The 14,631-nt window shown below is 42.2% G+C and overlaps 1 protein-coding gene across 2 annotated transcripts in view; it reads right to left on the reverse strand.

Moving 5' to 3' along the window:
* Positions 1 to 449: 449 nt before the first annotated feature.
* Positions 450 to 14,631, reverse strand: part of Pdlim3 (PDZ and LIM domain 3) — a 31,692-nt gene continuing 17,510 nt past the window's right edge. The window contains exons 4-8 of one of the 2 annotated variants that reach the window (XM_038327729.1): positions 10,850 to 10,917; positions 5,740 to 6,003; positions 4,264 to 4,394; positions 2,177 to 2,288; positions 450 to 1,062 (exon numbers count right to left, since the gene is read on the reverse strand). In XM_038327729.1, coding sequence (XP_038183657.1) covers positions 873 to 1,062; positions 2,177 to 2,288; positions 4,264 to 4,394; positions 5,740 to 6,003; positions 10,850 to 10,917 — 765 coding nt within the window. In that variant the 3' untranslated portion in view covers positions 450 to 872. Of the gene's footprint in view, positions 1,063 to 2,176; positions 2,289 to 4,263; positions 4,395 to 5,739; positions 6,004 to 10,849; positions 10,918 to 11,255; positions 11,444 to 14,631 lie in introns of both variants that reach the window. The other variant, XM_038327730.1, reaches the window with a different exon arrangement.

The following is a 14,631-nucleotide window of genomic DNA, read 5'->3' on the forward strand; positions in this document are numbered from 1 at the left end:
GCAGATCCCTGGGATGAGGATAACCCATCCTAGCCAAACCAGCAAGCCCTGAGTCCCAGGGAGAGATCTTGTCTCAAAACCCAACATTGACGGCTCCTGAGGAATGACATGAAGGTTGATGGCTGGCCTCCACAAACATGGTCACTCTTGCTATGACCCCGCCCCCTCACCCCCTGAACCACGAACACATTCCAGCCCCTACCATACACACAAAGGACTGAAGTATAAAAACTAACATGGACACGGGCTTATAATACTCGTCTGCTTGCATGCTAAGACAGGAGCGGGTCCTCCTGCTGAAGCGATGACTCCACCGGTTACTGCTTCTCTGGGAATTTAAAACATGCTTCCCGTATTTATTGTGTCTGTGTTGTCCAGCGGCACAGCTATTTGCCTACAAAACAGAGAAATCCTGGAAGCGGCTTCCTGACAAGCATGCTAGGAAAAACAGACACAGACACCTCCGGAATCTGTTAGAATACAAGGTTGCTATTTGGCATTTCTTACTACAATTATCAAAAGCAATTCTGAAGGGAAAACAACTTGACTCCCCCAAATATCCAGGTGTTCACACATCCAATGGTGTTGTAACAGATGGAAATTGTGGAGCATAAGGTTGAAACATTATTGCTTTAAATGTCACCATTGCTGTCCCCAAAGATAAAAAATTGCAAATCGCAGACAATACTGGTTTTGTCACGAGGAGGGCTTTTGCCTTCCCATTTCTTGCCCTTACTACACAATAAGATACATGCCTAAAAGCCATGGTTTTAGGTTGGGAGGTGACTGTTCACACTCCTTCTGCTAAAGCCATCCATGGGCCAGTGTAGTGTGCGTGGGTGCGAGCATGCGTGTTCTCATCTGCAAAGGACTTAGGCTTTGGGGTACAGGGTGACGGTGTCGTAGCCTTCTGGGGGTCTCGTGCGGGCTCTCACATGGGTCTCACAGTACAGCTCCCCCTCCACGAAGAAGTAGCCCTTCTGCTTGAGGTTGAGATTACAGTCAGCACACACGAAGCACTCAGGGTGCCGGTACTTATCCCGGGCCTTGACGACAGCACCTCTGCAGAGAGAAGACAGAGAGGACACAGGTGAAACCAGTCCAGAAAGGGAGAGGATGCTGCAGTTTCACAGCACACATTGGATATTTGCATGACACATTTGGCCTCACCTCTGATACCAAGGTGTGAATAGTCTTCATAGTCTCGAACATGTAACTTCGAGAACTGTAGGCTCCTGTCTCATACCCCGCCCCCAGATTCTTTACCAGTGGGAGCATAATCTATGCAGGTGCTTTGAGTCAGCCGTGGGCTGCAAAGTTGGAAGTCTCTCGGCTGACTTTCTATCCCAAGTCCAGCATCTACTCTACCCAGTAGAGAGGGCACACCCACTGGGTGGGCTCACTTTAACCAAGGACGCAGTTTCTTTTTCTTTAGGAGTAATAATTAGTTTTGGTGATGTCATGAGTTGCATGTTTTCAGAAATGCTGTTAAACCACCCCCTTTTCTTTCTGTCCCCCCTCAGTTCCATTCTAAGCAGGCCCCCTCATTCGCTCACTGCTCTCTTGGATAACTGGGCGAATTTTGTCTCTACTTGTGCTGGGGATAAACGAATGGGAGAAGTGGCCACGTGAAACACATTTAAGATGATATGACTCACTTAAAAACATCTGAATTCAGCAAAGGTGACTGTTTCCATGTGGAATTTCTTGACATGAAAGTTGACAGTATTTTAAAAATTTCTATCTTGATATTTGTATAATTAAAATAATTGGTCATACAATGCATTTTAATTCACAGCCCAATGGTCCCTGCATCTGTTTCTCTTCTATATAGAAAAGTAAGTATTCAAAGATTACATATTAATGAAATTTGCTTTTAAAATGGAAATCATGATTCTTGGAAATTGTTTTCATAAACACATTTGGGCAGAATCTTTTTTCACAAAAGTATTTCTGAAGGTACGGACTGCTGACTCACATGCTTCGCCAATTTAAGGTTCTGACTACGGCACAGCAGCCAAATATGCCAAGGCCTTGTAGAGATTCTATTTTAAGTTAGGGAACAGAAATTTAACTTTTCCAAAATTGCCTTTTCTACATAAAGGCTTAAGAGTACAAGAAATGGAAAACCGCCCACAAGACTCAACGTGAATTCCCGAGTTAAAGTAAGACGTACACAATGCCGCTGCCACATTTGTCACAGAGTGGCATCCTCGGGGCACTGCCGGCTCCACCGTGGACTTTAGTAACCGGAGCCCTCACGCTTCTGGTTCCAGCGGGACGATCATCTGCAAAACAAAGCGTTTCCATTTATGGTAGGGAACAGCTGGCTCCGTTTGTACTTGGAGTCTATTTGACAGCGAGCACACTAGTGCCTATTTTAAAGTGTGCACTTTAGCCCAAGGAATCCTTCAGTTGCGTCTGCCCGGAGACTTGGTTCTGAAACAGGCCCCTTTAAAATGAAATCGCTTCCAAAATCTGCTATTGGGAACTCTTGCAAGATGCTGGAGGGAGCAGAGAGCTTCTTTCATTTGATGTCTTCCGGGGGGAAAAAAATACGACATAAAATTTGCCATTCCAGTGCTTTCTGAGGACACTCACCTGCTGCATATCACGTGTTCTGTCCCCTTTGCATTATCCGTAGACAGAAACTGCAGCCCGTGTAACCACCAGGCAGGAAGTGCCCTTCCCCTCCCTCTCGACCCGAGAACCCCCACTTTCTGTCTATAAATTGGTCTGCTCTAGATGTTGACTATAAACAGAACCAACAGGATCTTTCCTTTCATGTCCGGTTTCTTTGACCTAGCCTACAGCGTTCAAGGTTCATCCAGCTCCTCGCGTCAGTCAGAATCTCAGACCTTTTAGAGGTGGAATAGCACCGTGTCCTGGGTATGTTATCACGTTTTGTTTATCCACTCGGGTCTCAACGGGGATTTGAATGTTTCCATCCGCCTGGCCCTTGTGAATAACCGGAATACCACTGTACAAGTGTGTGTTTGCATTTCTGCTTTGAGATGTCTGTGCAGGCACAGAGCTGCTGGGCTGTTGCCGAATGAACTTCCTAGCGAGCACCTGCCCTGCTTCCCACAGCGGCTGCATCATTCGTATGCATACCACTGATGGACACAGTTGGCCACTGTTTCTGGAACCTTGCCGGCACTTAACTTCCACTTTTGCCCCCATCCTCCTGAGGCATTTCTGCCTTCTGTGTGACTCTTGAAGGGCACTGTATGTCTTGTAGGGAGAAAAATGCCTGGGCTGAAGTATAAACTAGAGGACAACAGAACTGGGTGAGAAGTTAGCGCTCCGACGTACTGGATGTGTGACCTTATCCAACTCGGCTTTTCTTCTGCCTCTGTTTCTCATTTGTCAATTGGGGCAAATCATAGTTTCTACCTTCCTGAGCTGTTGTGAAAACTTAGTAATGCTATACGCAAGGCACTTTGCCCAGAGCAGGGAGCACAGTAGGTTTTATTTCATATCTATCTATCTATCTATCTATCTATCTATCTATCTATCTATCTATCTATCTATCTATCTATCTATCTATCTATCATCTCTATCTATCTATCTATCTATCTATCTATCTATCTATCTATCTATCTATCTATCATCTCTCTCTCTATCTATCTATCTATCATCTATCTATCATCTATGTATGTATGTATGTATGTATGTATCTATGCATGTATCTATGTATCTGTCTATCTATCTATCTATCTATCTATCTATCTATCTATCTATCTATCTATCTATCTATTTTCAAGACAGGCTTTTTGTGTGTAGCCCTCCTGTCCTGGAACTCACTCTGTAGACCAGGTTGGCCTCGGACTCAGAGATCAGCCTGTCTCTGCCTCCTGAGTGCTGGGATTACAGGTGTGCTCCATCACACCCAGCCATTTCATGTTTTGTTTGTTTTTTTTGCCTCAAGGTTTATAATACTTGAAGGAATTGTGGGGGAAGGGGCTGAGAAGTCTTCTAGTATCTGTTGAAAACTAAATCTTCTGATTAATAAGCTATGCTGGCCCTTGACTACTATGGATAGAATTTGGTTTTGGTAATTTTTTTTTAAACCGAGTGGTTTTGTTTCATAAATACTTGGATACATCCAGAAAGTTCTTTCCTTTATCCTTCTGAGCAAAGACTCACTTGAATACTGACTAAAACCAGTATTCAGACGTCCATCCCCTATTGCTGAATTCCTCTTCTCCACCCATCTGAGGGCCTTTACAAACAAGTCAGTAGATAGTGGAAGAGGCTTACCAGGCCCGTCATTCACCAGTTCCTGGAGCACCCTGAAGGAGCCTGACTGGCGAGGAGCAGTTGGTTCATCCCGATTGTCATGGAGCATGCGGTACACGTCCGATTGAGGGGGTACTGAGGCTGTGGGTTCACTGAAACATAAATACAGCTGGTGACCCATTGTGGGGAGTCCCGTGAGGTGACATGACAACAGTATCAACCTTTGTTCCCAGCCAGTGCTGAGAAGGGGTTACTCTCAAGTGAGTCTCTAGTATAAGAAATACCTTGTGAATTCACAGAGGTGACTTCTGTCAGGACATGGTAATTTAAAGAACAAGTCCTGGTCTTATGGCTATATATAATTTTAGATGTGAACAAAACCGCCCCCCCACGCCCCGCTTTTCAGGAAAAAAAGAAAACCAGCAGACACAGTAGAGGAGTGAGCTCACTCATAGAAGTTTAAATAATCCCCTTTTTATATAAAACCAAGTTTCATATAACTTGTCAGTGGATGGAATTCACCCGACAGTGTTTCAAAACAGACAGTGAAGTAACTTCCATCAATGTTTGCTAAATTGACTATTGTTTTTAGTAGTCACATTAATAATCATGAGAGCAGTTTTATTTACTATGCTTTCAGTAAATATATTAATAATGAGCAATTAAAAATGTTATCATGCTATTACTTGTTAAGCACTAAATACTTCGTTATTTAACTGTACCACCTAGAAACTTATCTGTGTATATTTTAATCACCTGTCATATTTTAAAAATATATTATATATATATTTCTTTACAAAATGGCTTTGGGATTAACTCACTATATAAACCTCGTGACAACTCTTGAGATATTGCTACATAGCATTCTCAAGTATCACAATAATTTATAGAAAGTGGTTTTGCAACACTAAAAGAAGCAATGGGATTTTATTCCCTAATAAATCTTTTTAATTGGAAAAGCTTGGTTGCAAAGGTACTTGGAACAGACATTAATAACAAAAAGAAACTAGTCAAAATAAAGACAGAATATCTTCACTAACAGCTTGAAGAATTTGCATTAAAACCTTAATGAAATGCAAACATTTTAGACAGCAAGACAACCCTTTCCACGTGCTGCAATTAGAGAAAGAGAAAGGATAATCCTGTAAAAGTTGTGGACTCTCCCTGTTCCCACCTCCCATCTTTTCACCTACAAAAGACAGATGTAAGGTCACCAGCCACTTCTGAGAATACTAAATCAGGCATTTATAAAGCACGCTGTAGCTTTCCAAAGACATCCGTTTGGTCTTTATGTGATTTCATTTTCTCTCTATCTGTCCTCTTAGCTACACAGACGAGTTTTATCACCAGGCTTCAATGTTTGCAATAAGATTTTGTTTTTCCTTTGAAGCGTTCACATAGCTTTCTTTCCACCAAGACAATTAGAAGACGCCGTCAAAGTCGACACCGCCCACGTGTTTAGTCAAGGGGCCCACGGTTCAAACAGACTCGTATTACCTCATCGAGGGTGTCTCCCCCAGGGCTGTGGAAACCTGACCCTGCAGTGTTTCCATAATATTGTCATCTGAGTACAGCTGCATGGGTGTATTAAACTGAGCATGGACAATCTTCACACCAGGAAGCTCCATTTCCAAAGGAATGTTAGGGGCCATCTTAGCAGCAACTTTCAAGTCGCCTGGGCAGATCGTGCTAACGGTACTGACAGAGGAAGGGGTGCTGCGTCCACTGGCACAGTCCACACCGGAAGGCGTGCTGCAGCCACTGTGTTAATGACACCGTGACACAGAGACGACACGAGGGGCCGGGAGAACACAGAGAACAAGTACAGAGAGGTTAGAAGGAACTGGGACAGAAGGGGCGATCGCATCAGTCTACTCCCTGGCTAACGTGTTCCTGAGAGGCAGGCTGAAAAAAATACACACTCAGAGAACTTGGACACAATACAAAGTCGCGGGTGATACAGCATCTGTTGGCTTGATTCTATCAAGTTGAGGGTGAATGTGTGGAAAGAGTATATAAAGCAGGTAGACAACAAATGTCTATTCTCATTTTAAAAAACTAGGCCAAATAATTTAGTTTCTTATAATATCACAGGTAAATGGTGGAGAGGAATGAAAACGGCTGCTAAAAAGAAATCCCACACTAGCTCAGAATTAAGTAAAATAAAGGGTTATTTATTTAGGGGTAGACTCGCAGATCACATTCCTCTGCTCCAACGGGGAACAGCAACCGAATCCAGAGCCAGAAGAGAGAGCAAGCGGGTTTTGCAACGGCATATATGGTATAAGAGGCCACGCCCAAGTGGGCGGGTAACTTAAAGGCTACTGGCTGAAGGATTTTCTTTTATGTCTCTCGATTTTATAATTAGAGTATAAAGAATGGTATCTCATAAGTTATAACTCTATGTAGCATGAAGATTTAGGCTAAACGTTTCAAAATAAGCTTGCTTCAGTCAGAGTCAAGCCTTGGCCGGATACTAATTGGCAACTTGTGGGACAGTCTAAATCAACATTATTGAGCTATTTTGCCAATACTTTACGATTTCAATATATTATCTTATTAAGAATATACTTTTAAAAAGCCGTTCTGTAACTTAGCACGGGAGCTAGAAACAGTCAATAAATGCTCATCACCTTGCGGTTGATCCCTGAACAAGTAGGTCATCTTGGATTATTCGGATGCTACTCTGGGCTAAGGTTTGTTTCCTTTGTACAGAGGTGTTTCATGCAAGATTTTGGACACACACACACACACACACACATATTTCCATGCATATTTTTTATTTCCTTTTAAGAACATTGTTTAGGGACCTTAAAAATATTACAAAGGTTGGTCATCCTAGTCAGGAACTAGGGCAATTTGGTTCTCTTTTTGAAAATGAGCTGGCAACCAGCCACACCTGACATGCATTTGTTAATTAGTTAGTATTAATTAACTTGGTACTGGGAATTGAACCTAGGGCCTCAGGCATGCTAATTAGTCACTCCATCACCGAGCTATGTCAAGGTGTTCATGTAAACCGCTGTTACGATTGCCCGTTGGTGTTGCTGTGAACTTGAGACACACACATGGACGTGATGCAATTGTCTGAAAGTCAGCCGTGAAGGATGGGACCCCATCTTTGCATTTGCTTTGAAGGGCTACATGGTTAACTACAGCCCCACATAGACACCCAAACCCAAAAGGATGCTGGGCAGTGATTTTTTTTAAAAAATTCACTCGATGTTGCAACCAGGTTAGTGTGGACAATCCTGTCAATAAATAAGTTCATTTCTTTAGGGTCTTGTGTTGTACAACCCAACTTCCTACACCATCTGTTTTGCTCCTGCCTGTTGAGAATTTGTTTAAAACCAAGCTAGGACGTAGTTAGGTCACATACCAAAATGCCATCTGGCCTTATTCACTGTTTTTTTAGGCTCAGCACCAATTCCTAAAATTGACTTTAACTGCTAAAAGGAAGGAAGAAACTTTTCTCTCGTCAAGCAGTTTGGTCAGGAATTAAATGATTTGACGTAAGCGTAATGAGGTCCGTGGACTTGAAAAATGGGAGTTTGAGACAGTGAGTTAAATCTTGAGGGAACAGCATAATAGGCCCATTCAGGAGAGGCTTACAGCGTGCATGGCTTCCTGTGCATCGGACAGGATGCTCAATGCTGGGTGAGCTAGCATCAACGTGAACTCACAGATATGCTTTATTCTGAGTTGTAATTAGCAATCTTTTTCTGCCATTAGGGACTGTATATTGATATATATGTGCATGTGGTTTTAATTTGTCAAAGACGGTGTCTTCTATTTCTCCCTCTTTTATCATTCAAATTGGGGTCCTGTGACTCATAAATTAGGGGCCCGCGTCTACTAAATGGAGGAAATGATGTCACACCAACGAGAGTGACCTTTTATATGTCCAAGTCAATGTTAAAAGAGTTCCTGGGTTGATTTGAATAAAATGGTTCTCAGGGACTCTAGGCACTGCAGAATGGCCTCGTGAGTCCAGGGACTTAACCTTAATGACCCGGAATGCAGATGCTGGTGTGATCTCTTGAGTCTGTCTTAGTGATGTGACAGGTCACCTGGAAAGGGGACGGTGACCTCAATTATTTCACAGCCAGGTGGGTTCTCCTACAGACACTGAACTTCCTTGGGACTATGTTCAGACGTTTGGTGGGGATTTCTGGATGTAACTTGTTTAAAACTACGCAAAAACATTTCGTTTTGACATCCAGATCCATAAAAGTATCTTGTGCACGTTTTGAGTTATGGCTCCGGCTTTAAGATGTCACATATTTCAATATAAGAACAGTGGAGCGTTAAATGGCTTCGACTGTGATGAAGTCATCATGAAGCCAGAGCTAGCACCGAAACACCAGACAGCGACACATAAATCCCCTACACCTGTTCTACTTCAGATTGAACAAGTTGTTCATTTGTAGTGCTAGCTTGATGCGGAGTCTCTCAAAATTCTACCTTGCTGAAAACAAATCACTGGGAGAGAGCAGAAAGTTCCGAGGCTAGAGCAAATAAGTGAGGGGAGAGAGGAAGGGAGAGACGTTTCCGCTAGTCTGTAGACTCTGTTACACAGGTACCTGTTATTTATTTACTCATTTTTAGAAGATTCCTTTCTTCTAAATTCTGTTGTACTTAGAGGTATCTGCAAGTGACAAACTTGTGAATGGTTTGTCTTTATCACCACCTTAAAGTTAATATAGAATAAATTATATTTTATAATATATTATATAAATTATGCATTATATAAATATAGCAGGATGCCCCTCTGACTTTCTTTGAATTGTACAATCAAATGTGTCCTAGGTCTTTATTCAATATATTTAGCTATATATTATTCAATAATAAAATAGCATTTTAAACTTTTTTTTCAAGACAGGGTTTCTTTGTGTAGTCCTGGCTGTTCTAGGACTAATTCTGTAGACCAGGCTGACCTTGAACTCACAGAGATCCACCTGCCTCTACCTCCTGAGTGCTGGGATTAAAAATGTGTGACCTATGCATTTTTAACTTTTAATATGGTGTGTTGTGTGACGTAAGGTAGAGTGCTGTCGGTGTAGTATTGAAAAAAAAGAGAAAAGACGAAGGAGAAGAAGGAATGGGAAGAAGGGGACAGAGAGCATGGGGTAGACCTAAAGGTGCAGTGGGGATAGCGGCTTCTGATGCTTCGTGTCTCACACTCAGGAAGCACGGAGTACTCTCAGGATTCGATGCCTTTATCCAGTGCACATGGGCTGAGCACACACTGTGATGCTCCAGGATCATTTCTAGGTGGTGGGGATAAAACATGGGACCAGCCCTACAGAGACACCTCCTGTGACGTCACAGCTTTCTTAGCGCCTTTCTCCCACTCTCCCGTTCATGTTTCTTCTGTGTCTGATAGGAAAATTGTGTGGTTTATTTGGAGACAATCTCCTGACCCTTCCTGTGGCTTAATGAAGGATCTACACTTAGAAAAACCACATATGATGTAAGGATTTACTAGTTGCAGGAATTCAGTACCTACAGGGTCAGTCACATAATTATGAAATGTACCGGTTAACATATACTTAACAGTGATGAGCCTTTCAATAAGATGGCATGTAGAGATATTTAATTAACCCCCACATAGAGCAAACAGTGGGAGGGCTAAATAAATCATGCCTATGGCATGAGATCACCTATGCGCTACCAGTTTGGGGCATCTGATGCACACCATTCTGCCACTTCTCTAACCTGTTAGCATCCACCTATTCTGATCAACAGCTTCCTTGGGTTAACTAACTAAAGGACAGAGTGATGGGTTTGAGGCTTCCTGAAGTTGCGATTTTGGTATTCCTTTCAACAGAAGTTCAAGTTCAATGTCTAGAGAAGATTCTGGAAACGATTGTGCCACTATAATCACGTCTCCGATTGACAGATAAGGAATTTAGAGTTTTACTATTATCATGTGTTTTATACAGCATACTCCATGAGAGTCAGCAACACTCACAGCAGCTGCTTTCCTTCTCTCATCTTAGACTGATTTTTCACCAGACAGAAAGGTTTCTGTCTCAGGAGCCTTTCTTCCTTTGAAAGAATTCATACGCATGAAAAGCTAGTCTTAGATTGGGGCTAAAGTGGTGGGTTTGAAGGTACAAAGAGAGGCAGGAACTGAGGTGGGATGGCCAGAGTCTGTTAAACTCTTAAAGCAGCCCTGGCTTCCCCTTGCTGCCTGGGCTGGTTTCCTTTTTTTTTTTTTTTTTTTTTTTTTTTTTTTTTTTTTTTTTTTTTTTTTTTGGTCTCTGCAGGCTGGGCTTTCCTGACCTGGGACAGGGTTCATCTGCCTGCCTGAGAGGTCACTGTGTTCCAGATGGGATCCACAGAGCTTCTGGGTCATTAGTTATAAATACACATGGTGATCACCTAATATTTCACAGCCCTGCCATCTAGTCAATATTTACCCTCAGTAACGGGTGCTACCTGGCTACCCTTCACTGCTGAGTGAGTTGTTGCCTTCTGCTTTGAAAATAAGCTTCGCAGTCAAAAGTCACTCCAGACACCTAGAAGTTACTTTTCTGGGTTGTTAGTAAGAATTGATTAAAGCAACATGCACTTCAAACTTCACAATCTCAGCGTTTATGACCTTGTTCGGCCTGGAATTATGAAAGGTTTGGGCCGAATATTGTGCTTGTGTTCAAAGTAGTTCACATCCTGCAAAAACAAAGGGTTAAAGAAAAATCCCTCAGTGGCAGCTCGATCTTTTGGGAGTAAAAGTAAATGCATGAGACTTGTGCAGAGAGGATGATTAACCACCAAATATTGACATGCCTAAGAAGGGTGATGATGGAACCAGACCTCGTAGCTACTAACTATTCAGGAACTGGCTGATTGGGCTCCAGAACAATTAGAGCCAAGTTCTAGATGCTTCTCTTTAAAAACAAGTGTGATAGTACCTTTGAGAAAGTAAAGGAGGAAATGGCAAGAGCTGGACGTCGGGAAAGAAACCACGTTGTGAAGAACATTGGCTGGAACTGAGTGGCAGTACTTACTTTTGAGGTGAACTGGGGATGAGACCCCGCAGTTGGCCGTGTAGCGCATCTTGGATATTGCTAGTTGAATAGAGCCCAATTGGTGAGTTATAGGAAGCGCTCACTACCTGTCTTTTGTCATCAATGTTTGCTGCTGCAACGAAAGGCTGGGCCCTTCTGTTGTGCGCGGCACCAATGGGTTTGAATTCCTGTACACGGCAGACAAAATACACAGAGCCACAGAACGCACAAGACAGCGGTTAATGAACAAACCCGGCAGCAATGCTGTTGTTAATTAAGGCATCATTACCTGCTCTAGGATTAGCAAAATGGTCAGGAGAGGCATCTCTCTACCATGTCTCTGCAATTTACACATGCTACATTCATCGACCAAACGTTAGCTGCAATGGACTGGACCTCATTCGATATCTCAAAATTCAAGCATGGTCTGGCCTTCTCCTTTTTTTTCTTTTTGGCTTCATTTCCTTCCTTTAGGAAACTCAAAAAACAGTGTATTAGAAATGAGCTTTTTAGTTTAGAAAAAAAATGGCCAAATTTAATGTCCTCTCCAGCGAGGTTACATGTGTTTTCTTCTTTGCTAAATGCCCTTTGGCTGTGGGACACTGGCGACAGAACCCAGAGTCCAGCACTCCCCAGGCAAGCCTGCTACCCCCACATCTGAATGAGCTTTTTTCCTCCGTGTTGGCTGAGAGGATGAAGATCATCTGGCAAGTGAGCAGTGGAGAATAACTACAGTGAATCACTTGAACTGATCTAGGCACAAATCACTTTGTTTTTTTAAAAAAATATTTATCACAACAAGACCCAAATCATTAATTTGAGTACAGCTGTACTTTTAACGAGCAAGGAGAACGGGAAGACTTTGTGAAAGTGGGAACACCATGGACAGTGTGATAATGTAGCATGTGGCTTTAAGGAATTCTTCATGGTTGTCCCTTTCTTGGAGGACAAATGAAAGGAATCCAGAGATGTGACATTATATATATATATATATATATATGTGTGTGTGTGTGTGTGTGTGTGTATGGACATATATGGATATATATACACACACACATGTGTGTGTGTGTGCATGCATGTGCATTTGTGTAATTTTACTTTGTTGCCCATAGGACCACACAGCAGCGTCTCAAGCCTTGAGTTTGAAACCTGCCCGGATGACCCAATCTAAGCGTAGGGATAATGTTTTCTTGTTTTGAATACATTGACAATTTTCAAACCTGTTCATTTTTGTCTTAGAAGCACCAGAGGAAGCTGGTAGGGATGCTAAGATACTCTTGGGTCTGTGCTCTGTACACGTGATTCTACCTGGTAGCCACATCCATCTCTATAACCTTCATTTCTTCTGTGAATATGCAGTCAATGTTGTACGCTGATTTGAAATGATGCATGGTTATTTGAAATGTTTCCCCATATAGGCCTACAGACCATGTTCGAACATAGTTATGACAGCACAAATGGGCACAGCTTCAGTGATTAGCTACTGAATCATTTCTCCTTCGGTCCCCAGTGTCCCGATGCCTGAGAATCTGCGATGTTATGAAGGACAGGGTCTTTGTTTCCTCAAGATGGGGCACATGGTCTAACAGTATCCTGGAGCTCAAAAGGTTTAAGTTGAATATAACTTAGCCCATGATTGTATAGTGGTAATAGACTGACTAATACCTTGTTCGTAGACCTTTTCTTCCTCTACAAGAATAGCTTGATGCCGAGGCATTGGCTGGATGACATTACTCTTGCTGTCACTCAGTAAAGATTATTGAAGCCCCTAAACATAGCTTTAGAAATGTCCTAGCTTTGAGTCCCGTAACACATAAAAGTGTGTGCAAACATTTACGTGGCTGTATGGTCTGAGGGTGTTGTGCCGATCTTTAATTTGGATTGGCTGTATTTTGTGACTATCACTTTGATTACCCATTATTATGGCTTGAAAAAAAAGTGTGCTGGGAACAATTATAAGTAATGACAGCACTCATGGCTTGAGCCTTTGCTACTCCTTCTGATAGGAGGAAGACAGAGGCTAATGGCCCAATTTAGCTTTGATGGATTATAAATCTTCCATGCTAATTACAGAGTGAGTCAGTCAAGCTTTGTGGGACTGGGCTGATTCTTTTCAGAATGAAGTATGAAATGCCTCAAAAATCGTGGTGAATAGTACGACATTTACAATAATTAATTAATATACTATGATGGCTTGATTGGTGAAAAAAGTATCTACCTTCTGCTTTTACTTTGTAAGCTTTCAAATAATGAATGAGCATGAACGATGATTGTCCTCCAAAGGGATCAGCTCGTCTGAAGATATCTGTGCTCTCAGCATCCCCAGCAGGACTTCCAAACATCAGTATATAGGTTAGCCAGCTCCAGGCTTTCCTTTGTGATTTCAGCTTTGGTTTCTCTCTGTCTCTTTCTCTTGTCCCTCTCACATTAGAAATATGCGATTGGTTAAAAGAAAAAAAAAAATCCCCTGACGTGCTATTCACATCACAAAAGGAGGTCTTTCTAATGCAGGCTCGAAACATTCTTGTTTAGGCTTTGCAAAGCATTAGTTTACTGGCTTCTAGAGTCGTTCCCCAAAGCACAATGAAGTGTATACACCAACGTGTATACATCGTTAAACAAGAAGTTTAGCGATGGCACAGAGAGGCAGCATTCTGTCCAAGTCTTACATCATTGTTGATGGCCAAACAGAATCAAAAGACAAAGCCGCTTAGACGCCTGCTAGTCCTCTTTAATTCCTTTCTTTTTTCTTTTCTTGGAAAAGCACATGCAACATAAAGTTTTTATGTAGCATTTTCTATATCCCCACATTTGTGTTTATTTTACCCAGAGAAAGCCATCAAATAATTCTTCCAATTTTTTTTTAAATTTATGCCCTGGCAATGCTGAAGCATGTGTGGGCACCCGTATATGGTAGTTCTGTTGAACTTGTCTATATTGGGTTTCATGGTCTAAGTTGATGAGGACGGCTGACCAGATTTCTTCCTCAAGATGGTATCAGATCTCATTTCAGATGGTTGTAAACCACCATGTAGTTGCTGGAAATTGAACTCAGGACCTTTGGAAGAGCAGGCAATGCCCTTAACTGCTGAGCCATCTCTCCAGCCCTCAAATAATTCTTACCTTACCAAAAAGCAGCCATTCGAATTAATTCTCAATTTTAAAATCAGGTTTTTAAACACAAGGGGCTCATGGTAAAGGATAATACATTGAAAGAGTGAAATATTAAAATGGCTGGAATGCCACTGGTAGCAGAAAAATGGGACTCGTGGCAGTAGCCACCAAAATCCTAGAAATGACCTGGACAAGGACAACACTCAAAGCCAGTTCACCTTCAGTTTCTTACTTGATAACATTGTGCACAGATGAAGAGTCA

Source organism: Arvicola amphibius, chromosome 4 (assembly GCF_903992535.2).
Source record: "Arvicola amphibius chromosome 4, mArvAmp1.2, whole genome shotgun sequence".
Classification (NCBI taxonomy): Eukaryota; Metazoa; Chordata; class Mammalia; order Rodentia; family Cricetidae; genus Arvicola; species Arvicola amphibius.